This window comes from Malania oleifera, chromosome 3 (assembly GCF_029873635.1).
Source record: "Malania oleifera isolate guangnan ecotype guangnan chromosome 3, ASM2987363v1, whole genome shotgun sequence".
NCBI lineage: Eukaryota > Viridiplantae > Streptophyta > Magnoliopsida > Santalales > Ximeniaceae > Malania > Malania oleifera.
In genome coordinates this window covers 59,094,134-59,120,556 of record NC_080419.1, presented here as the reverse complement: position 1 = coordinate 59,120,556, position 26,423 = coordinate 59,094,134, and the positions used below count along the sequence as shown (strand labels likewise).

The window sequence follows — 26,423 nt, the reverse complement described above, 5'->3', positions numbered from 1 at the left end:
CGGCATAACCAAAAACTCATAATGGTCATACCGGGTTCGAAAAGCAATCTTCGATACATCCTCTGCTTTCACCTTCACTTGGTGATACCCCGACCGTAGATCGATCTTCAAAAAGACTTGAGTGCCCTGCAACTGGTCAAACAAGTCATCAATCCGAGGCAACGGATATATGTTCTTCACGGTCACCTTATTGATCTCCTGGTAATCGATGCACATCCTCATCGATCCGTCCTTCTTTTTCACAAACAACACAGGCGCACCCCAGGGTGACACGCTCGGCCCGATGAACCCTTTGTCCAAAAGTTTTTGCAGCTGCTCCTTTAGCTCCTTCAACTCAACAAGAGTCATCCTGTAAGGCGCCTTGGAGATTGGTGTCGTCCTCGATGATAATTCAATAGCAAACTCCACTTCCCTATCTGGAGGCAACCTTGGCAAGTCTTCAAGAAATACATAGGAGAACTCCCTTATCACCGGGATATCCTCCAACTTCAATCTCTCCTTAGGTGACTCTTTCACACTCGCCAAGTATCCCTAACAACCCTCTAGAAGCAGTTGTCTCGCCTACATCGCCGAGAAGATCCGTGGTGCAGAATGCACACAAGACCCAACAAATAGAAATTCCTGCTCTCTGGGAGGCCAAAACACTACTTCCTTCCTACAAAAGTCAATGCTCGCAAAACTGGAAGCCAGTCAATCCATCCTTAGAATTACATCAAACTAATGCATATCAAACACGATTAGACTGGCAAGCAGCATCCTCCCCTGAATCTCTATCAGGTAATCCCTGACCACTCTACTGCATACCACCACTAACCCTGATGGCGTATCCACACCTAACTCGACCTCTAGCGGTTGAGCCTCCACTCCACACCGTTTAACAAATTCTCGAGTCATAAAGGAGTGGGTTGCACCCAAATCAAAACGAACTACAGCATTATATGATAAGCTGTAAATGGTACCTGTCACCACATTACTGGCATTCTCTGCATCGCCCGGCGGCATTGAGTACACCCTAGCCTAAGCGGTGCCTCCCTGGTGACCACCTCGAGGTGCCTGGTTACCACCCCAGTTCTAAGCTTGTGCTGAAGGGAGTCACTGTCATCCGACAGTCTCGTATCAAATGCCCTGACTTCCCACACCTATAGCAGCCCACGAATCGAGACTTGCACTCATCCCAATGCTGCTTCTGGCACATGGGACACATTGGCTTCTCCGAACTCCCCTGGGAAGCCTAAGATCCCGACTGCTGCTGCTATTGGCCCGAAGGACCACGGAACTTCTTCCAATAACTCTTGCCAAAGCCTAACTATGAGATCTGGGGAAAAGGCCTCTTCTTCTGATTCGCCTCTCTCTCCCACTCGTGGATGCTGGCTTCAGCCGCCATGGCTCTATCCAAGAGCTCGTAAAAGCCCTGGACCATCAACGCTACCACCAAAGTAGCATTTTGTTAATAAAAAGAGCAAGCAGTGAGCATAACATCACTTTGAAGCACTTTGATGACATATGTCCCAATAGGGTACTAGTAACTTTAACGATGTGTCTACTTTTCCCCTTTCAAACTCCATTCTATCATGGGTCGTGGGCCATGGTCTTAATATTTCATGAAATTATCAAAAATTCCACTTCCATCTCCCTTAAAATCAAAATGGCAGCCGATTTCCATTGTACATAATTTATGCCAAAATTTCAAAGAATCATTCAAAATTTATAGCAAAAACACGAAATTTTAGCGAAACTTGTCGAAATGTTAACTATAGAATGAAATTCAAATATGAGATTAAGGCACAAAATTTCTCTCTTAATTTATCTTTTTTTTCATTGAAACAAAATATTATTAAAAGGGTTTATATGAAAAATTAAACTTACAACAACTTTTTATTTTTAACTACTATTCATTATCAAATTATCTTTATTTGTCTAATAAATATTATTTAATTCATTTATGAATTTCATTTATATTAAGAAAATATGATTATAAACATTATCATATGAATATGTTCAATACACATTATATTACAACTACTGCACCTTATACACAACATAGATAGATGCATTTAATTTGTAATATATCCGTATAAAAACTTACATTATTATGGTTAATATGAGAGCTCCATGCTTTACTACTAATTTCCATTGTTTACTCATATCGAAATCAAAATTTCAGTCAAAATTTCGGACTTTTGGAGCTTCAAATTTTAGTCAAAATCGAAGTTCAAGCCCTTGATGTGGGCACAAGAAGACTCATGGATCATGGTATATTTAGTCATATAGGTAGAGAATTGGATACTATACTCCTTCACATTCTTACAATGAAAGGTAAATTAGACTAAATTTTAATTTTCATAAAATAAAATAACATCTTGGAATGATCACTGACTGATTAACGCTAGGTAATCCTTGAGCAATAATCGACACAATTTAAAAAATATTGAAAGCCCAACTTTGACACAACACGACTAGGATCCAAACATCATAATTAACACAAAAAGGTTGACCATCTGTTTATCGAGTAGAAGAAGAAAACGAGAAACAATTTGTTCTCCAATTAAAAAGACCTGCACTCAAGATCAAACTAGAATTCAAAGTAGGAATAGAGTGTCTTAGTTTGTCCAACAAAGGATGACCAATGCGGCAATGGGTGTAGTGCAACTGAAAGAGATAGCAACTCAAAGTAGCAAAGTCCACCAGCCTCGTGTCCTCCACCAATTATCTTCCTTGTCCTTAAATTTGATATTGTAATCTTACTAAATAAGTATCAAATCAAAGGAGAATCTAGGAATATACAAGACAAAAGATAGAGAAAGACTCGGGGAGTAAGATATACTGATCTATTCCCTAACTACAGCAGTGGACTGTGAACCCATCGAGAAGGGAAACACAAGGACAATATTGTAACTATGAGGGCAGAAAAGAAGCTCATTAAATGTGTTAGAATTAATGACATGAGGACTTGTGGGAGAGATGCTCGACAACAAACAAGTTGTAGGGTTACCTATCTCAACAATAGATGCAACAGGAAGAGAAAAAAGAAACTTGCCGAAACACCTTACAGTGTGGGAAATACTACTCCTTTAAGACAGATGTGGTTCACTCATCTCCAAGGGCTAAACCATTAGGGGTGAAATTTGCTATAGTTACACTGGCAACACTCTTAACAATACTCAATAGTATCAACCCCTCATCCAATGAGTACACTTGCATGGGTACCTTTACCACACCAAAACAAAACATCCTTGCAATCAAGTATTACAAATAGTCCATTACCTCCATTCGAATGTTGAGAATTTTCAGCCATCTTTTCCTCTTACATAGACAAATCTAAGGTAGTAAATTGGCTAGAAAGTGGTGGCAAAGGTGGACAAGGCAATGGCATGTTCTTAGACTTTTCCCTATTTCATTCTTCATTTCCCAATCTCTGCATTTCAACAAGATATCCCATAGATACTATAGAATATGAGTGCTTATAAGACAGTTGACAGTTGCACTGAAGACTGAAGTTTCCACCTCCCTCATTTAATCTCCCTAATTTAGTAATTTTAAAGAATGAGAATGAATCGATTGTATATTCAATTGTGTATTCTTTACGTACTTAGGTCCCTATTTAACATGTACACAGAGAATAAAATATGGAAAAACAAAAAAGGACACAACTTGCAGTTGAGATATGTGTAGTTTAGCTTCGGTGGGGGTCTCAATTTATAGCCTTGGCTTGTGGCAAGATCTCATAGTAGGTGGTGGTGGCTCACCCACCATGGTAGGTGGCGGTGGCTCACCTACCATGGTAGGTGGCCGTCATTCATCAACCGTGGTCGTCGTTCACACTGCTAGCCGTCATTCACCAACTGTGGTCTTCGTTCACACTGCTGGCCGTCATTCCACACTCCCCCTCAAGTTGGATCATAGATATTGACCATATCCAACTTGTATGTGAAATCATCAAAACTTTGTCGAGGTAGTCCTTTGGTAAAGATGTCGGTTGTTTGTTCTTTCGTAGGAACATAAGTCATGCAAATGGTTCCTTCTTCAACCTTTTCCTTGATAAAGTGTCTATCCACTTCTACATGTTTGGTCTTGTCGTGCTTGACTGGATTAAGAGAGACGTTAATGGCTCCTTTGCTATACAGTAGGGTTTGATAGGGAACTTTACGGTGACATGCAACTCCTCCAAGAGTTTCCGTAACCACAGTCCTTCACATATCCTTTGCTCCACTGCTCTAAACTCTACTTTAGCACTACTTTTGGCCACAACGTTCTGTTTTTTGCTTCTCCAAGTCACCAAGTTTCCTCATACAAAGGTGCAGTACCCAAAAGTGCACCTTCTATCTTCTGCTAATCTTGCCCAATCAACATCTGTGAAGACTTCTATTTCTTTGCTTTCACATTTTTTGAAGAATAGTCCTTTGCCCAACGATCCCTTGAGACATCTAAGAATCCTGTACACTGCCTCTAGGTGACTTTCCCTTGGTGAATGCATGTGTTGACTCACAACACTTACTGAAAATGCAATGTCGAGTCTAGTGTGTGATAAGTAAATTAGTTTGCCAACTAATTTCTGATATCTTTCTCGTTCAACAGGTTTTCCGATGTCTTCTCTTCTTTTTCCTACTTCAATGGGGGTATCACTTGGTTTGCACCCGAGCATGTTGGTTTTAGTTAGGAGATCTAGGGCATACTTCCTCTGAGAAACACTGATTCCCTTCTTTGATCTAGCAACTACCATCCCCAAAAAATACCGCATTTGTCCCAAATCTTTAACCTCAAACTTAGTGGCCAAGACTTTCTTCAACCTGTCCATCTCTGCTATGTTGTCGAAAGAACATAGTATGGTCTGATTGTCCTTGCCAATATCTTTGGTTCCTAATCACCTTTGTAAATCTATCGAACCAGGCTCTTGGAGTGTGTTTGAGTCCATACAGGGACTTTTTGAGTTTGCATACTTTGTTTTCTTCACCCTTTTTACAAAAGCTCGGTGGTATCGTCATGAAGACTTCTTCTTCTAGTTTGCCATTCAAAAATCATTCTTGATGTCAAGTTGCTAGAGTGGCCAATCCAGGTTGGCTGCCAAGGCTAGGAGAACACGAACGGTATTCAGTTTCGCCACGGGTACAAAAGTCTCTACGTAGTCAATGCCATAGGTTTGAATAAACCCTTTTGCAACAAGGCGAGCTTTGTACCGTTCCACTATCCCATCAGCTTTGTATTTCACAGTGAACACCAATTTGTAGCCCACTAGTTTCTGCCCTCTCAATAGATTTATCACATCCCACATTCCATTTTTTTCCAAGGCCCGCATTTCCTCCATAACTGCCTCTCTCCATTCAGGGATCTTATGGGCTTCCTAAATATTCTTTGGAAGTTTTATCCTGTCAAGATTAGAGGTATAAGTACGACACCCTGTAGAAAAATTATTGTAAGACATGAATTTGGAAATGGGATGGAGAGTACATGACCGAGTTTGTTTTCTGAGAGCAATGGGTAAATTGAGATCAGCATGTGCAAGTTTATCAAAAGAGGACTCAAGATTACTTGAAGACATAACCTGATTAAGAGTGGATGAAGACTCATGGTTGCTTGTTGCTTGGATCTATCACCAGTTCCGACTCTTTTGGTGCCTCAGGTATGAGATTCTCTGTGTCCTTTAATTTTGACTTTCTTGAGTAGACAAGTATCTCCTTGTTATAATGTTTTCATGCATCTCCCCCTGAGTTCAAGTTTTCTTATGTATTTGGCAGATTAGAAGCACTTTTCAAGACAGGCTCGGTGTTTGGGATAGGTTCAACGTTTGGGACATGCTCAGGTTCAGTAATAAAGGTATTGAAGTCCAAAACTTGAGCTTCTTTACTACTCAAGGTCTCCCCCTTAAGCGAGGGCTTTTGGAAGTAAGGAGTGGTCAAAGAAAGTAACATCAAGACTAACAAATACCCTTTCTGTTTCAGGATCATAACATTTGTACCCTTTTTGGGTAAGAGAATAGCCAAGAAAGACACACTTGAGGGCGCGTGGATCCAATTTATGTCGGCGATGTATATGGACAAAAGCAGTACAACCAAACACTTTGAGAGAGAGATTTGAGCTGAGACGAGTGTTTATAAAAAATGCTTGGAATTTTTAAGAGGTGAGACAAAAGAGAGAACTCAACTAGGCATTCTATTAATGAGATATGTAGCTTTGAGAATGGCATCACCCCAAAACATTTTTGGCATATTGGTAGTAAACAGCAATGCACGAGCTACTTCAAGGATATGTTTGTTTTTTCGTTCGGCAACCACAATTTTGTTGGGGGGTGTCGACATAGGAACTTTGATGAATTATTCCATGTTCTTGGAGATAATTTCCCAGAATTTGATTAAAATATTTTGTGCCATTATCTATACACATAATTTGAATTTTCGTGTGAAATTGTGTTTGAATCATGGAATAAAAATTGATAAACACAAAACGCACTTCAGTTTTGCCTTCAACAAGTATACCCAACAAATACGAGTGTGGTCATCAATTAAAGTAACAAACCATTTTGTGTCGGTACAATTGAGAGTGCTAGACATACATCATTGTGAATCATAGTAAACGGTGAGGTTTGTTTGTATTTGGACTTTGGGAAAGAAGTACGTTGGTGTTTTGCAATTTCACAAATCTCACATTGAAAATCAAATGATGTTTTATTAGAACAAATGGAAGGAAATAAATGTCTCAAATACTGGAAATTGGGATGACCCATTCTAAAATGCCATAAAAAACTATCACTATCCTTAGGAACAGATGCAGAATCACAGATAGCAATTTGAGGTTGTTCACTCACATTAGCCTCCTCAAAGTAGTAGAGTCCCTAATACTCCTTAGCACTGCCAATCGTCTTCCCCGATAATAGGTCCTGAAAAACACAATGAAAGGGAAGAAATTTAGCAGAACAATTGGAATTCTTAGTTAACTAGCTAATGGATAGTAAGTTGCAAGATAAATTAGGAACATGAAGAACGGACTCCAGTGTGATGGAGTCAGAGATTCGGATATTTCCTTTGCCTGCGATAGACGAGAGTGATCCATCTGCAATTTTAACTTTCAAATTTCCAGCACAGGGTGATGAGAAAAGATGATAGCCATCGGTCATATGGTCAGAGGCACCAAATAATCCAAGGAGTTTTGGATCTAGAGGTTATACTCAAGGCTTGCAAAAAATTACGTCTTTGGGGTAAAGAACCCAAAGAAATATTTGTGGAAGACTAACCCGAAGTCTGAAAGGTAGAGACTATCTTGTAGAGTTGTTATCAACTGCTCATAGTTAAATGCACCGCTTGAATTGGAACTATTACTGCTTTTCTTCCCTTGAGGTCTCTCGGCTTGATTATCATTGTGGCTTGGTAGCCCCGATTTTTGTTGCCTTGCCGTGGCTTCCAGTTGAAAATCTGGGAAGCATTTTTAGCATCAAAGTATGTCTCACGCACCGCATCCCACATGTCCTTTTCCGTCGGGAGAAAGAGGTACGTTTTGCCAATGGCTGGCTTCATAGAGTTTATCAAGCATGATGTTATCAAGGAGTTCTCATACCGCCATTTCTGGGATGCCACTGCATTAGTAGGAGGTGGTTGCCAAGTCTCAAAACCGAGCTTTCCCTTACCGTCGATAACGAGCTTGATTGACTATGCCCGTTCTCTGTAATTCTTACCATTGAATTTTTAAACAATAAGATGGAGTGGGGAATACTCCAATACGCCGGTTGAGACCATGGGGGAGGTTATCCCTAACTCTCCTTCCTGGGTTGCCGACTGGCTGGACTCATGGCTGTCTCCTTTTTGGGCAGCCATGGATTGCTTAGGGTTTTAGAGTAACCTAAGCTCAGATACCATGTAGAGAATGAGAATGAATCAATTGTATATTAAATTGTGTATCCTTTACATACTCGGGTCCCTATTTAACATGTACACAGAGAATAAAATATGGAAAAACAGAAGAGGAGACAACTTGCAGTTGAGATGCGTGTAGTTTAGCTTCGGTGGGGGGTCTCAATTTATAGCCTCTGGCTTGTGGCAAGATCTTATGGTAGGTGGTGGTGGCTCACCCACCATGGTAGGTGGCCGTCATTCACCAACCGTGGCTATCATTCACATTGCTGGCCGTCATTCAACAACTGTGGCCGTCGTTCACACTGCTGGCCGTCATTCCACAGTAATACAAGCCCAAAAAGCAGTATTATCATGTTCTAGAAGCCCAAAAAATATGTCAAAACAGGTACAAAGAAAACCACGAACAACCTGCCTGCACTAAAAAATAAATCTTGAACCAAAAAAACCTGTTGTGCCGAGAATCACGAGGACAGAGAAGCACCAGAAACAGCAATAGAGAGAACCAAGACCAACCTTCCTACACTAAAAAATAAATCTTGAACCAAGAGACCTGTTGTGCTGAGAATCACAAGGAGAGAAACCTGCTGTGCCGAGAGAGAGAAGAACCAGAAACAGCAACAAAAAGCTGTTGCCTGCACTAAAATAAATTGCAAACCAGAAAACCTCCGAAACCGAGAAGACAAAAAAATTCGACGGGGAAACCTGCTGTGCCGAGAATCACAAGGACAGAAACGTGCTGTATCGAGATAAAGAAGCACCAGAAACAGCAACAGAAAGCTTTTTTCTGCACTAAAATAAATGGCAAACCAGAAAAACCTGCTGTGCTGACAGCCACTCAGCCACAGAAATACCAAAAGAACAGAGAACAAGAAAAATTCCAGAAGAGAAAAAAAAAAAACAACAAAAAAAAAAAGAAACAACCACAACCACCACAGAAATATTGAAAGAACAGAGAAAAAAATTCGAAGGGGAAAAAAAAAACCTAGCAGTCGGCTGGCTGCCTGGCCCTGGTAGCATGTCAAAATATTGTGAATGGCCGAATGCTATACATGGAAAGTAAATAAGTTCTAGCATGATTCTATCCCTATACATGTAAACTATAATCTGTCAAGCCCTATACATGTAAACTAAATATATGTTAACTGTACAAAATAATGAACTGAAAATAAGGAAATAATTGTGGGCTGAAGTAAGGAAAGAAATCTTTTGCTGTTAGCTGTTCCGTTGACAGATATGGGATACAGATATGACAAAATACTAATTTGGCATTTTGAAAAACAATGATAGGACAGCCAAGATACACTAGTTAATTAATATAAAAAATACATATTTAGGCATGTTTTTCCTTCTAAATGATATTAAGGTAATACCATAATAGGCATTATTCATGCTCAATTATGAATTGCATAATCATTAACAACACTCACATTAGAAAACTCAAGAAACATTCATTATTCATCACAATAAAAAAAAAAATGGTCCAAGGCTTCCAAGAAAAATACAAAAATATCTGTCCAACTATAAACCTAATTTACAAAATACAAGTCATGAGACATCCATCAACATTGCATTATGATTTCCACCATCACCATCTATTAAAAATACAGGCTCCATATCTGTTTCATCAAGGGAAAGATTTGCAACCACAAGCACCTCAACACCTCCAAATGGTTCATCCTAAGTTTTTCCTCCAACATCCCACAACTTGTTTGGTCCTTTATTGTATGCTTCAATATTTATTAATAAAAGCTTATTTTGCACATTTACCAAATCTTCAGCACGTTTTGCTGCCATCTTCTTCCTTTTAATGAATGCATGAATGAATAGATTGTCCTATAAACTCCAAGGAAAATGATTGAAGCATGTGTGCTAATGCACCATGGACATACCACCAATAGTTTGGCTCTATCTTGCACAAATTTAGGGCTACCAAACATATCCATCAAACTAGAAAGTCTGGCAATTTCTACGCGCATGTTTGGCAACGTTGTTGTTTTCTATTTTCTGTTTCTGTTTCTCCACTGTGGAAAAACATATTATAAAACGTGTTTGTTTCTGTTGTCATCTGTTTCTTTTTCCGGCTTTCAGTTGTTTGCCAAAAAACTGAAAACCAGATTTTATGATTTTTTAGTTGCTTTGACAACTTGTTGCAAGAAATTTTAATATCCAGAAATAGTTTTTCTGGATTAAATTATTCATTTTATACACTTTTAAATTAAAATCAAAATTAAATGATCATATGAATTAAAATATAATTAAAAAATTTATATGTAAATTTCAAAAAATAATAATGAAGCCAATTACAGAATACTTTTACTATTTTACAATTTTCATGCCCAATCAAATTTTTATTATAAAGTAAATTTTGAAAGTAGAACAATTAAGTAAAATAATTATAATCATTTTTTTATTGCAGCCATTTTTTTAATGTATATTATTTGTAATTTTATTATTTTAATCATATTTTTATAATATTTTGATTTAAAGATGAAAATGAGCATTTTTTAATTAGGTTTTTAATTTGTATTAGTCTTGTAAATGTTAACCAAACAGGTTGTTGGTTTCTAGTTTTTAGTTTCTGTTTCTGATTTTTGGTTTTCGTTTCTGATTTTTGTTTCTCTATTTTTGACAGTGATACCAAACGGCACCAACATTTTCTTTATTCTTATCCTTGGGGTCAAGAAAAAAAATTCAATGCATTGTTCCTTCCCTCATAAATTTCATACCCACATATGAAGGAACTTGATTTGTAGCCCTTACAAGACATTGATGGCTAAAAAAAATATAAAAATTTACATAGGTTTGTTAGAAAAGGGAGTAATAAGCATATAATTTATGGAACTTGAAACTCTAAAGATTATCAAAAAGAGTACCTCGGATTCAAACAGTGAACTAAGCAACCAAGTGACGTAGAAGTTTTTGTCTATCGAGAAACTAATATGTTATACACTACCTTACAAAAGGATCATGAATCCCCTGCTACCAAGCCTACACGCTAATATATTGCCTTCCTCACTTCCTCTATCATGGTTTCCAACATTTCATATACCAAGTACATAAAAGGTTTATCAATTTCAGTTGCTCTAAGTATATCATAGATAGGCTAGGTGAAAGATGAAATGTAATCAAGTTTTTTTTTTCCACCAAACATCATTAAAAATGATTTCCAACACACGCATAGCTTCCCAAATATCGTGTTCTTTATAAGAAGCCCACATATCCCTAATGACCATGGTTTTTTAGAGGCATGTCTTTATTAGTTTCATCCATTTAATAAAAACTACCACCAAAGCAAATCTAGTCTGAGCTATAGCAAGCAATTTAGGTTGAAAATACTAATTAAAAATTGCTAATCCCGTCAAGTGATTTGTGATGAAAATGCAAATGAATGAAGCATCCTCCACCACAGAACCAACTACCCTCCTGATAAGCAATTTCATTTTGCTCAGTATTATTTTCTGTGCATATCTTCTTCAGAGCAAGAATAAGTGTGTGCATGGAGTCCAAAAAAATATAAGGATATTTAGACTCCAAAATTGATCCCACAGCCTTCATTACAGGTACATTATCAGTAATAATTTGGACCACATTTTCTGAACCAACATCCCTAACAACATCCAACATCAACTAGGTAATGAAATGTCCATCCTTCTATTCTTTTGTCCCATCAACAACCTTCAAGAAAATTGGATCCCCTCCCGGTATAGCCAAAAAATTAGTCCATGGCCTTTTTGTGGTTCAATCCACCCATCAAACACAATGCCCACCCCGTTTTCTTTCCAAGTCTCCCTAACTGATTGCAAAACAATGCCCACCCCTTTTTCTTTCCAAGTCTCCCTAACTGTTTTTTGTAAAACAACTTAAAGCATATTGTCCTAGAGGAACAAAATGAACAATAGGATTTCTGGCAGCACAATAAATGCTCCCAAATAATATGGATTTCTAGTGAAGTGGAAGGGTAGACCACCTGAATAGAACATTCTTGCAATCAAGCCTCGCTCTACTTGAAATGCCCTCCCAAATGGAGAATTTCCAGCCACTTTTTTTCCTCTTAAACAAGGATGACTCCAAGGTATTACATTAGCTAGGAAGTGGTGGCGGAGTTGGGGCATGGCAACGACACTTGCTTAGGCTTTTCCTATTTTCTGCTTCATTTTCCAATCTTTACATATCAGCAAAAGACTCTTTGGGTCCCCAACCCAAATGCATTAGGTTTAATTTAATTAGTTAATTTATGTTTATGCTGGTTTATTGTTAACTAGTGTGTCTTCTGGTTGTTTATTTAATTAGCATGGAGTGTCTTTGTAATATTCTTATTTTAGTCTTTCACATAAATTAGCATGTAGTAGTGTAAGGGGAGGTTGGTTATTTTGAATTGACTTGGAGTTAACATGTATTTCTTTGTCTCCCTTGTACAATATTCCTTTGTCCTCCCTTCAGTTTCTTCTCTTCTGGTTCATGATCTGTGTGCATTCCACATCAAAAGGTTTCCTAAATTTAATTTTTTATCTGACAAAATGTATGAATATACACCATATTAGAAATATTAAACAAGACAGATAAGAAGTAGGAAGCACAAACTATATATTAGATGATGTGTGAGCAAAGCTTATGACACAACAGGGATCAAATAGGGCAACTCGGCAAGACGATGCAGTGAAAACCGTAGTAAGTGAATATTCAAATTGCTGAAGCATACGTGATAAAGCAACCTCATCACTAGGAAAAAGGAAAGTTGAAGGCCTCAAATTGTGATAATCTCTTAAGCAACTGAGTGGCTTGAAACCTAGAAGACGAAGATGTCCAGTTGAAACTCTCTTTGTTTCCAATAGCTCCTCCGTTGTAAACTTAATATTCTCACTGTAAAGTAAAAGAAATCATCAAACAAATTTTGAAGTACAGCCAAAAAAGAAACAAAATAAATTGCTAGATGATGAGAACCAGAGTATTCAAGGATAAAGAATGTAAGTATCTAAATACAATTCTCCAATAGCTGGTATGCTAGATGAGATAAACTTGTATCCTTCTCCAAATGTACAACAAAATATATTAAATCTTAAAAATAAGAGCATGAGATGCATGACATTTTAAAGCTTTATATTTTCAGGTTAGATATGAATTTTACTAAATAATATAAACAGAGAAATGAGGAAGTTACTGTTACAAACAACTGAAGTAACTGCCAAAATATGGCCACTAAGACCCGAAGCCAAAGGTGTCAAAAATAAGCTAGCAATAGAAAGAATGTAAGTATCTAAATACAATTCTCCAATAGCTGGTATGCTAGATGAGATAAACTTCTATCCTTCTCCAAATGTACAACAAGAGCATGAGATGCATGACATTTTAAAGCTTCATATTTTCAGGTTAGATATGAATTTTACTAAATAATATAAACAGAGAAATGAGGAAGTTACTGTTACAAACAACTGAAGTAACTGCCAAAATATGGCCACTAAGACCCGAAGCCAAAGGTGTCAAAAATAAGCTAGCAATAGAAAGGTGTCTCCCCCTGAATTGAGTGTAGGAAACCAACACAAGGAAGAGAAATGGGATGATATCATCCACCTTCTGTGATTCCAAACTATGCCATCTAAAGTTTTTGCTTTTCTTTTTCCTTCACGAACACAATATAGAAAAAGAAGGCAAGAGAGAGAGAGCACAAGAACAAGTGGAAAAAAAAACCTTTTACAGCATAATTCCCTTAGGGCCAAAAGCCTTGGTACACAAGCCATCAGTATCCATGAAGCTATGCACTCAGTACAATAATCAGCAGTAATGAAAAACATCATCATTATGAAATTTACCCATAAGGTAAAGCCTGATTTATTTCAGGGCATTGTAGATGCAAATTCTATTTGACCATGCTTGTTAAAGACACAAGGCCCATGGAAGGGCAAAGGATACATTGAGGTGCAAGGTGTAGGTGCACACATCACAAAGGCAATGCACACATTTGTTAAGATTGCATGGAAGTGACCAATATAATGGATTCTTAATTTCTAAATACATTAGTGCACATATGAATTCAAAAAATACAAAAAATTTCAATAGTTTTGACATATCATCGACACTTAAGTAGCACACAGAGAATACAACAGTCCAGCACCTGCAGGAAGAAAAAATTTAGATAAATATTTTTTTTTTTAAAAAAGGAAGAATCCAGATGCTTGCTGTGATCAAAAGTCAAAAGGGAGGATTAGTTTTTTTTTTTGTTTGGGGGGGGGGGGGGGGGGGGGGGGGGAGGGGGAAGCGGACAGTGTTCCTGCTAGAGAAAAAGCAATGGAAATTCCAGGAAAAAGAAAAGGCAGCAGAAATGCCAGAAAGGGGAAAAGCAGCAGAAACGTAGGAGAAATACAGCCAGCTATGAGAAGAAATAAGAAGAGGAATACAGCAGGAAAATAAAAAGAAGAGGAAGATAAACCAAGAGCTGGCCACGAGAAGAAAAAAGAAAAGGGAATACAGCAGCTCTCTAATGAGAAAAGGCCAAGAAGAAGAACAAGAACAAGAAGATGAAGAAGGCGACGAAGACCTGATCATCCCTGTCATCGGAAGAGCTGGTTAATCATCCCAGTTGCAAGAATCTAGGATTCTAGTTGCTGCTTCTATCAAAATAGAGAGATGAGCTTGAGAGAATTAGTATCTTGCACACAAACAATAATATACATTCTGATCCAGTATTGTTCCCCTCTTTTATCATATGCATGAGAAGGCTTAAATTAGAGAAGAGGAATAAAAAGTTACAAGACTCGGAATGAGTTAAAAATGGAAGAGGCACGCCTCACACAAGCTCTCATCTGGTGGTCATGGCATGCACTCACTGAGCCTTTACCAGGTGCAGGTCACCTTGTCACAACCTGGTCAAGGTGGAAAGCCTGTCACCTCACTGCATCTCACGCCACTGACAACTATATCTTTGACCAGAAAATTGGTTAGCAGAATGGATACAAATTACTGAAACTAAACCTTGCTGAGCATCACATGCAGACTACAAATTTGTTAGCTAGCAATGTCAACACAAGACAAAAATGTGGGAGATGAGTACAATATATTGTGTCCAAAAACAAAAGTAATTGGCAGATCCAACTAGAAGAGAAAAATACACTCCTCTTTCACAAGTATAGCAAAGATGTCAGTCTTCACCCACAAAAAACTGAAAAGGGATATTAGTGTACTACAATGCCACACGCACACACTAAAAAAAATCACGGTGCAAATTAATTCTTAAAATGGCTCATTGTTATGAAAAACTTACAAGGGCTTTTCTTCTACCATTCACTTACACAAAGAAATCATAGCATAAGTTTATAACCATTTATATCATCAGCACGGTCACTCCTTCCAACCCATTGAACCACATTTGTAATTTGTTTAACTAATCCCTGACTTAGCACTCCATATAAATTAATCCATTTATTGAGTTACTTATTCAACCTCAGGGAAAGAATACTAACAATAAATAACTCAAAGCCACAATCTAGAAAATAACTAACAAAAGTAATAGCTTATTTATTTAATACAACAATTGTTGAAGCCAAAAGCCACAGAATCTATAAATCCTGATTGTTAGGTCACCACGTTAACAAAAAGCATAGGATGCTAGATTTTGGGTCAACAAGTATCAAGCCTTCACACAGCCCCAAACATGCAGTCTGATCGCATGTGAACAAATAAATAAACTATACAATAAAGTAGGCAACAACTAATAAAATAATTTTTAACAACCATACAATTAAATACAGGCAACGAGTAGTAACCAAGACTCTGAAACCATGTTAGATTCCCACTTTGCCTAAAAGATTAAGCTGTTAGTGGGCCAACAACGTGTATCAGTGGCTATCAAGCCTTAACACCTAAGCATCTGCCTCACTATCCTAGGGTACAGAGCTGCATTAAGCATTGCCCTCGCTACATCATAAGGCAGTAGCTTCACTCCAGGAAGAATCAGGGTAGCAGAGGAAAAGCCAATGAATGATTAACTCAAATCATATAAAGATCCAAGAAAAGCTCAAGGAGTCAAAATGTACCCAAGTACTACATTAACAGTAAACATAATTAAAAAGCACAATTTGCAAGATAGATGGCAGCTCCCCTTTCAATCTTTTGATTATAGTATAATTAGTGTAAGTACATGCTTGATTTATGGGGGCATTAATACATACGCTTCAAATTAATAAATATATTTCAAATTAAAAATGTTTTAAGTGGGGCTTGGATGAAATTCAAGTATGAAGGAGGTCAGAAGAAGAGTAATTTTCAGGATCTTGGGCTCAAAGAAAAAAGATGCACTGGGAGAGGAATGCCATGATTATCAAGGGTATTTTTCACCTCTTCTATAGCACTGGGTTTGGAGTAGAGTGCTTTATCTAGCATTGCTTTGAGGTGCTGCTAATGGCCTTTCTAGAGGTGTCCCTTTAACAGATATACAGCAGCACAAGAATGCTTTGCTCCATTAGTTTTGTTTTGTGGATCATTGTTCTTAATCTTTCTCCACATTGTATAGTCCTCTTCTCTCTTGATAAAATTCTTTGTTTATCAATAAAGTAGAAGAAAAAGAAAACAAGTTGAAAGGGAGAGAAATTCTGCACAAAATTCAGAAAAGTAGTAATAATTAGAAAATTCTTCTTCTTATCTCCATAGCAAAGGAAAATTTTTAAGAATAGAAAAGGAGCATGTACAACAAAAAAAAAAGAATCTCAAACACAAAAGGAAAACGAAAAGACAAAATACAATCAGCTTAATAAAGCCTTCTAGCCACAGTGTCGCACTTAACATCTTTAAAATGAAAAGGCCTCGAAACAGCATGCACTAAAAGCCCAAAGAGATGCCGAATGCCAAAGCCTGTCCCAAAGAAAAGTAAGGACCCTGCCAGAAAAGATAAGACTGTTCCATACCAACCAAATCCCGCAGAACACAGAAAAACATACCTCCACAACATTCCGGCATACTCACACTTCTCAAACCCTATCAAAGAAATACTCAAAAACTCCTCCATCAAGTTCAGATAAACCCAAACCTCTCGAAATAATCAAAATACCCTATTCCACATGATCCAAAAAAACTGACAGTGGAAAAACAAGAGGGAAACAGTCTCCAAACTGCTACGACACATAAAGCACAGATTAGGGGGCAAAACCTTCGAGGCCTCCTATGATGCAGCAGATTTAGAGCCACCTACCACTTAATCTTAGAAAGGACTTTAGCCTCCCATATGCAACAATGAGGGGGAAAGGGCACATTAGACCTGATGAGATGAGATAAGAAGGACTCACAACAATATGCACTCAGAGAATCCAAAACCTAAACCCTGAGATACCACCTGATAGAGATATGGAAACTCTGCAACACAACAAGCAAAAAAGAGAGCTCCTCCGAGTCCATATCATTCATATCTCTTCTAAAATGAAAATTCAAAGAAAAAGAATCATCTCCATAATAAGAAAGGAAGAAATAACAGCATTATGAACGAAAGAAAGACGATCAAAGGTAATCACCAATGTTGATTCCCCCACCCAAACAGGTTTCCAAAAACGAATACGATTACGGTTCCCCAATTTAAGCTTTGTCAAGGAATAAACAGGTAAACTTGCACTGAAACTCGAAGGGCTCAGTGAAGAACATCTAAGACCCATATTAGCATCCGAAACATTTTCATGCAAGCCAAGTTCACTTCCTATAACTCAGTGCCAAAGGAAGCTGATGTAGGCCAGTAAGGACCAGAAACAAAGATGAAACAAAGGGAATTGAATGAGAGAAACATAGAGAAAAGAGAAGATGAGAAGAAGGAAACACTGTAGCAGGACAGGACAGGACAGGACAGGACAGAAAACCAGAAACAGACCAGAGAGAGAGAGGAAGAGGAAGAGGAAGAGGAAGAGGAAGAGGAAGAGGAAGAGGAAGAGGAAGAGGATAGAGGGCGAGGGAAACAGGAAGTTAATCCTGAATCATAATGAGATAACAGTCTAATACTACACAAAAGAAATACTTATTCACCCAACATTATAACTAAAACAAATTATTACAAAATAACCCCAAAGTACTTAAAATACAGGGGGAAAAAACAAAGAAAAAGCACTAAATTAACTAAGCTTCTAAATATCAAAATTTACTTCTTTAAACAAAATTGGTGGCTTTTACATCTTCAATTGAAACATGATTGCCCCTAAAATAATCCACAAATGATCCTCCATCACAAGTTCACCCCTAAGGGGAACTGCCACAACCATATTCCCCAAAAAGAGCAGAGTGTTTAGACACCAACTTGCAAAGACCCAACCCCCACATAACCAAATGACCATTGTTGGCCTAACAAGGTTTAGAATCTTGTTTTGATGATAACAAATCAAGGGTGTACTTAACATGTTTGTTTAAGTATCTATCAGGTCTTCAAAAAGAACTTATGAGATTGAGTTCATGTGTTAGAAGAAAATGGATGAAGTTTTGCTCAAGGAAATGAGCTAGATGTCAAAGTATATTGAAGTTAGAAAGCTTCAAGTTGGATATAGAAAGCAAGCCAAAGCATGAAGACTTTGTTCTTAAGATAGAGTTATTATATATATGTCTCATGTAAGTACTTCGCAAATTCAATATTGATGCATGAAGCTCTTAGGAAAATTTAAGTGACTTAGAGACCTTATTTCAAAATCATGGAAAATGTTTTAAAGTCTTGCGTATGTTTTTCCAAGATCCAAGTAAAGTTTTGAAATTAAAATTTGAAAAATCACTTAAGATGAAAGCAGGACAAGCGACTGATGAATCATCATCAGGCGACAAACATTTTTATGTGCTTTTTAAGAAAGCAAACAGAACTGAGATAGGCAACTGACCCTTAAAGCTCAGTCGACTGACCCAACACTATGTTTTCAAAATATGCTGAACTTAAAAGGCTCAGGCGACTGACCTCGGGCATAGTCAACTGAAGTTCGTGTTTTAACTTTTAAACAGCGTTTGAAAAGTTTCCAAATTTGATTTATTGGGCTCCAAACTTAGAGATTACTAGGGAAATACTGCAAGTAACTTGGGGAAAACGTAAAGTAACTTTACTACTCTATAAATACTTGTTATTTTCACAAATTACACACAACCAATCAAGCACATACAAATTCAAAGTTCTCCTACTGAAATATTTTCTGAAGTATTGCTGTGTTTTTGCTGAAAAAACCCATGGTTTTCTGATATTTTCTACTGAGAATTTCAATTCAAATAAGAACCCTAGTGATATTCTACTGAGCTTCACTCTTCTATATTGATTATTGTTGAAGTATATTGTTTTTCAATTGTACAAATATGCTCTAACTGAGAGTTTCAATTGTACGAACAAAGTTTGTTCTTGTTTCTTGTTTTCTTGACGATTCAGGATTGTTGGATCGTTGCCTAGCGAGAGGGGATTCTCGTTAGAGAGGTGAACTCCACCTTTGAGGGAGAGAAGTTGTAACTTCACCTGATAACGAAGTTGGAAAGGAAAACCCTCACAGCGTGTCGCTTGGGGCAAGGACGTAGGCTTCTGGCCGAACCTTGTAAAAAATATGGTCTTCAACTCTTCTTCCCTAATCTCTTTACTTTATTGCAAGTTTATAATTTGCGTGTATGTTTATTGAGAACTTGCTGTATATTGGAAGTTGCTGAAATACAGATTTTGTTTCATACTTGGAGTCAAAGAACATATTGGTTATCATTGAGTGGTTTAACAAGTTCAAAGTTGAATACTGATTTTTATATCACAGCCAAAGTTAATCTTCCTTAATTAATTAAAGAAAAGTTTCAGGCTCTATAAAATTAATCTTCTGAAATCATTTTAACATTGTCACTATTCGTTGTTGAAGAAAATTCTGATTCCAAATATTGAAGTTCTGAGATTTTAATCAAGCTGGTCTTTAACATCATTCATTTATAAACGATTGATTTTGGATTGAACAAAGGATTGTTGACTTCAAGATTATTGCTGATTGTGTGATTGTTAGACATTAAATTTAAAAGGGTAATACTTAACTAAGGTATTTACAAACCTAAGATACAAAGAAATTTTGAAAACCCAATTCACCCCACCCCCCCTCTTGGGAGTATACCTAAATTCTCAACCATTCCTCTCACTTACCCACAAGGTTTCAAATTTCGAAGCTCCAGAAGTACATAACTTTCAATAGAAATTTCAATTTCAATGTCGATTTCAATTTCAATTTCGATTTGAAAAAATAATGAAAATCAGTAGTAAAGCATCGAATTCTTTTATGAAACTTTAGAAATGGTTAATATACATAAAAATATAAGTCTTATGACTAATATATTACAAGTAAAATACATCTATGTTATGCATGAGGTGGAAAAGTTGCAATATAATATATGTATCAAACATACTTGTAAGATAATGTGCATTAAACATATTCAGTTAAAACAAATGAAATTCATAAATCATTTAAATACTATTTATTATACAAATAATGATAATTTGGACATGAATGGTTAGATAAAATGTTTTTGTAAGTTTATTTTTTCATATAATTTCAAAAGCCCTAGTAATAATCTTTTTGTTTCAAACAAAAATAAAATAAAATTAATTAAGAGATCAAATTCCCTTTGTTCCCAAATCTCTCATTTGAATTTTGAAAAAATTTTATTCTATCATAAAACTTTTGACAAGTTCGCTAAAATTTCAGGATTTCAATAAATTGCGGATGATTCATTGAAAATTCAATGAGAATTATGTAAAACAAAAATCGACGGCCATTTTGATTTCGAGGGTGACGGAAACTGGAAATTTCGACGGAATTTTCAACAATTTCATGGAATTTAAGACCATAGTTACCCCCAGCGACAAAAAATCCCTTATAATCCTTCCAATTTTTTAACTACCGTACCAGTGATCATGAACAAAGACAAATGAAATAAAGAAATGGAAGAAAGACTAGCTTGAATGAGAGCGACACAACTAACCATTGCATTAAATTTCCACAAAATTGTCAAATTTTCCATCAAAATTACTGAGTTCACCACACCGAAAATCAAAAATGGAAGTTGATTCCATATTGCAAAATTTCAATCAAAATTTTCACAAATCACTCAAAATCTCAAAACTTTAGCAAAACTTACCGAAATTCTATGTAAAATTTCCTTTAATTTAAAATATGAGAATCAAAACCCAAAATTGAAACTTCTCTCTTAATTAATATTTTTTTTTTTTTTTTGGAAACTAGAGATAATTACAACAAGTATATGAATTATAGCATTCAAACTATTAAAATTGTATAAAAAATAAATTTAGATAATTAGATACAACATTTTATTTGACTACATATGACCAAGTTATTTGTATTTGTAAAATAAACAATATTAAACTAATCTATAAATTTAGCTTTTTATTAATTGAATATGTTTAATATGATTATTTCATTACAATATTGCACCTCATATACACCATATACATGTCAATGACGCATTTTATTAATAATAGTTTCATCCTGAATCTTGCATTATTATATTCATTTAACAGTTTCTAAAGTTTCATAACAGAATCCTATGCTTTACTACTAGTTTCCATCGTTTTTAAAATCAAAATCAAAATCGACATCAATATCACTGTTAAAATTTCCATAATTTTGCAGCCTCAAAAAATTTTACTGAAATCAAAGTTTAAGGCCTTGCAACCACCTAAATAAAATGAAGCGCCTCTCCACCCGTCCAAACACTAAGCCATCTTACTAACCACAGATCCCAAAAGGCTAAAGAACAAGACTTGTCTCCATTTCCATCTTGTAACCACAGGATCCCAAAAAGAACGAGAATTTACTCCATTTCCGTCTTAGTAATCGCAGGAACCCAGACAGAAGGCTAGAGAAGGAGGCTGCCCTTCCCTCTCAATGGGGTTTCTAAGTTGAAAGATATTCTAAAGCACCACACCTAGCTAAGGAAGAGAACTTAAAACCCTATCAAAACTAAGATTAACAGCCCTAACTCCATTCTTCCCCAGGTTAATTCTAAGACCAGAAATACGCTCAAAAATCTGTAATATGGTAAAGAGTACTTCAAAAAACTCAATATCATCATCTAATAAAATAATATTTCTGTTAGCCAACTTCATATGGGAAACAACCACCCCCTCCTCCAAACCTCAATACCTCTCACTAAGCCACTATCCACTGCCCTATCAATCAGTCCACTCAACACCATCCACAACAAGAACAAAAAAGAAAGGTGATAACTTATCCCCTTGTGTATCCCCCCAGGACCTAAACCAAGCTTTCAGCTCCCCATTGAATTTTTTTTAAATAGAAAAAGAACTCCATAAATCATAAAAAAGAAAAAAGAAAAAAAAAAAGAATATACAATGATAACGATAAGAAAACAAAAAAATGAGAAAGAATACAATCAAAACATCAAAGCCTTTAAGTCCTACTAACATCCTCAAGATGTACCCCTAAAACATCCTGTACCAAATGCCCAAAGCGACCATAAATAACAAATCCTATCCCAATACAAATTTGAAGAAAATTTCTTCCCATTAAAATTTGTGACTTCCACTCCAACCAGATCTCCCACATGACAGCAAAGAGCACCCACTTGCACAATTCCTCTCCTATTGAAATAGAATATGTGCATATGTGTTTTTTTTTTATGATTTCAAAAACACTAGTTTTAATGTTGAAATATCTTGTGAGTTTGATTTATCTTATGAATTAAATTTGCATGTATGAGAAGCTCCATAAGAAGTATCTAAAAGAAGATGCATAAGAAGCAGAATAATAAGATTTATAAAAATCCGTATGAGAAGCCTCATGAGAAGCAATATGAGAAGCATTAAAAGAAGCTTAATAAGAAGCATTATAAGAAGACTTATAAGAAGTCTTGTGAATGATGAACTAAATGAATATGTGATCTGATTGAATATTTTTAGTTCTAATTATCTACATTGATTTAAGAGATTATTGGACTAACAATCATACTTACTCAAGGTTATCTCATGGATTGAATATTTTATGGTGTAAGCATTATTTATCTGTTTGCTTTATTTGAAATTTTAAATTAGTAATGAACATAGCTCAAACGAAATGTTAACTACTAAATTATTCTTGAAATTAAACTTACTCCTAGAAATTCAATTTTCCTAAAGACAAGGTCAGGTAATGGTTCACTTTCAAAATTTTCTGTTTGTTGAGCATTAACTCAGCATAGCTGGTATCCAAACAAGATCACGTATTGTCTATATATTCAAAGACGTACTAGCACGCAAAGATTATTAGAATACATATTGTGAGTGAATCATACTATGATATTTTCCCGTACTGTAAAAGCTTCATCTCCTATGGTATTTCTGACTATTTTGTGCTTATTGTCATATATCCTAACAAGTTGAGACTATTCTAAGTCTCCCTAACTTCACAAATTCTAATCAAGAATGTATATCAGAGAGCTAGAAAAATTGATGATCAAACATTTCTTTTCATTTGTAAAAGGGTAGGTTACCCGAGGAAGTAAAGGGCAAGTTGCTCAGAGTGCAGGTTGCACTTAGTTTGGAAAGTAGCCAAGAGAGAGTGAGAGGATTCTATAAAGGACAGATTGAGAGTCTCACTGAATTTTTGAAATATTTGAAACTTAGTGAAAAATATCAAGCATGTTTACTTGAGGAATGGAAGTAGGTCATAGTAGACCGAATCACTATAAATCTATATGTTCCTCTCTGTCTTGTGGTTTGATTGTTTAAATATCTTGTCTCTTGTGATTGATTTAAATGCTTGCATAAATTTATCATTGTTTTAAAGTTTTGAATTGAGTCAAACAATACTTAAAGAGATCAATTTTTATTGGACTAACAATTGGTACTAGAGGAGGTGCTCTTGTACTTCATTTTGTACACTAGAGTTATAATCCATGGGGAATCTATGGCAAGAAATGGTTTTGTCAAAGGACTATCAACTTTTGGGCCTTGTTTGTTTGATGAATCTAACTACACATATTGGAAGGCTAGAATAACAATATATATTCAATTCATTGATGTTAATTTGTGGAAGATAATTATGAATGATCACATACCATCTAAATTGGTTGATGGTGTTTCTATTGTCAAATCCAATGTTTTAAAAGGCGTTCTTAAGGCGCTCCACTTGAGGCATTTTGAGCATAGAACGCCCTAAGGCATAAAGCCTAAAATGCATATGCCTCAGAAAGAAAAACTTGCATTTCACGCCTCAGTTGGGAAGGCATACACATTTTTGGAGGACCTGATTTGAAATATAAATAAAAAAGAAAAAAAGAACAATCGCAGCCTAGAGTGTCAAAACCCCTTGACGAAGCTTCTTTCCTCCCTTTCTCAACGAAGTTTCCGTAGCTCTCCCATGATTCCTCCAGCTCCTTCTCCCTCTCCGACGAATCGACGAAGCTTCCATAGCTTTCCTGCAGCTCCTTCTGCCTCTCTAACGATTCCTCCAAGCTTCTTGTCTCTCTCCAATGAGTCGTGGATCCCTTCCAAGCTTTGATCTGCCTTTAAACTTTGTTCATTTAGATTTAGATTCTTAGAAATTAGAATCTTGGATGATGAGACATTGTGCTGCTTTAATTTGGCTTTTTCTTTTCTTTTGGTAATGTTATGGCTCATGCTTATTTTTGAACATGTATTGTTTGTGTTTGTAAGCTAAAATTGGCCTAAATGATATTTAAAAATTATGTTTTTATTTTTTTCTCCATTATTCTAAATTTTTCTCATTTTTTTTACTATATATAATTGATTTTATGTATTAATTATTTTAAAAAAAAACAGTCCCAAAATGCTTACACATCAACGCCTTAAGGCTTACGCCTCGCCTTGCAGAGGGTAAAACGCCTCGCCTTACGCCTTCACTTTTAAAACATTAGTCAAATCTAAGCATGAATGGAATAGAAATGATAAGAAAATTCAGCTTAATGCTAAGGCTATGAAAGTTGTTTATTGAGCATTAAATCCTAATGAATTCAATAAATTTGCTGGTCCGGAGTCTACAAAAGAAATTTGGGATTGACTGGAAGTAATTCATGAAGGCGCAAATCAAGTGAACAAGTGAAACAGTCTAAAATAAATCTGTTAATTATGGAATTTGAAATGTTTCATATGCAAGAGTTTGAAACTATAACAAAAACGTAAACAAGATCAACTAATATCACAAATCCTTTGAAAGCTTGAGGTAAGATTTTTGCAGATCATGATCTTGCTAAGAAAGTTCTTAGGTTTTGGCCAAAAAGATGGGAAGCTAAGATTGTGGTGATAGAAACAAAGGACCTCAATTCTCTGTCTGTGGATGAGCTGATTAGGTTTCTCATTATGCATGAGATGACAATAAAGACAAATGAACAGCCTGGTACAATAAAAATATATACATACATACATATATATATATATACATACATACATATATATATATATATATATATATATGGCCTTCAAAAGGGCATTACAGAACTAACTGTCCTCTCATTAAGAAAAGGAAAGCTAAATGCCATAAGAAGGTGGTGGTAGCAACAGACTCTAGAACAGACAATGCAACAGATTTTAACAGTGAGTCTGATGAAAAACAAACAGACAGTATGTGTCTGATGGCAGATCAAAAGAAAGAATCTGAAGTTCTTCTACACCTACATTTTCTATGGATGAAATTCAAGTTACATTTGAGAAATCATATTCTGCATGTTCAAAAAACAATAAAAAGATGATTGCTTTAGAAAATGAGAATTATGAGCTAAAAAATATAAATCAAGATAAGGTAGAAGAGTTGAATTTCCAAAGAAATGATTTTGAAAAAGAGAAAAATTTTTCAAAAGAGAACTGGAAACTTTGAAATTGAAGACATTTTTTTGAAAAATCAAGTAAATGATTTGAAAAAGATTCTTAAAAAGTTTACAAATGGACAAGAAAATATGAATATCCTTTCGAGTAATCAAAAGTGTGTTTGAAAAATTGGTTTAGGTTCTAAACCAACTCTAAACAAAAAAGAGTAAGAATTTCTTTGCCAAACCCTCTCAATATTCATCTCCTTTCACAAGATGTCATTTTTGTAACAAAAGGGACACTTAGAAAGAAATTGTTTTAAAATATGAAATCCTTTCAAAATAAAGTTAAAATAAAACAAGTATGGATTCCTAAAGATAGATTGCATGTTCATAGTACCCTTATGGACCCAACCTAGCACGGGTACCATGATCAAAATTCTACTGCAAGGAAATCCAAGCAAGTGGGAACTTAAAGCATACTCCAACTTACGTAAAGGGTTATGGCAATAGTAATGGGTAAGGTGTATTTACAAGGATACCAAACATCATAATTGAGGATCAACTTGTATACTTCAACCATGATTAGCTCAACCTAATAATCATCTTCTCTAAGGTGTTCTAATTGTTCAGAAAGACATTGATTTTTATAATAAGTAGATTTGCACATTTCATTGCTTTTTAAGCAAAATGGATTGCATTTTCAAAATGAATTCAAAAATCAGAGAATAATTCTGCTTCTTTGAAAATATGTTTTTACACTCAATTTTCAATGAGGGGCTGACTTTCAAATTGACATTTTAAAAAATATATATATAATTTCTTAACACAGGAGAAATTCCTTGTGTGCAGCCG

At 35.9% G+C, this 26,423-nt stretch overlaps 1 protein-coding gene across 4 annotated transcripts in view; it reads right to left on the bottom strand.

The window, feature by feature from the left end:
* Positions 1–26,423, bottom strand: part of LOC131152416 (ATP-dependent DNA helicase 2 subunit KU70) — a 167,780-nt gene that overhangs the window by 61,895 nt on the left and 79,462 nt on the right. For 3 of the 4 annotated variants that reach the window (XM_058104283.1, XM_058104282.1, XM_058104284.1), the window contains one exon: positions 12,541–12,701. In XM_058104283.1, the coding sequence (XP_057960266.1) occupies positions 12,541–12,701 (161 nt within the window). The remainder of the gene's footprint in view (positions 1–12,540; positions 12,702–26,423) is intronic. The other variant, XM_058104285.1, reaches the window with a different exon arrangement.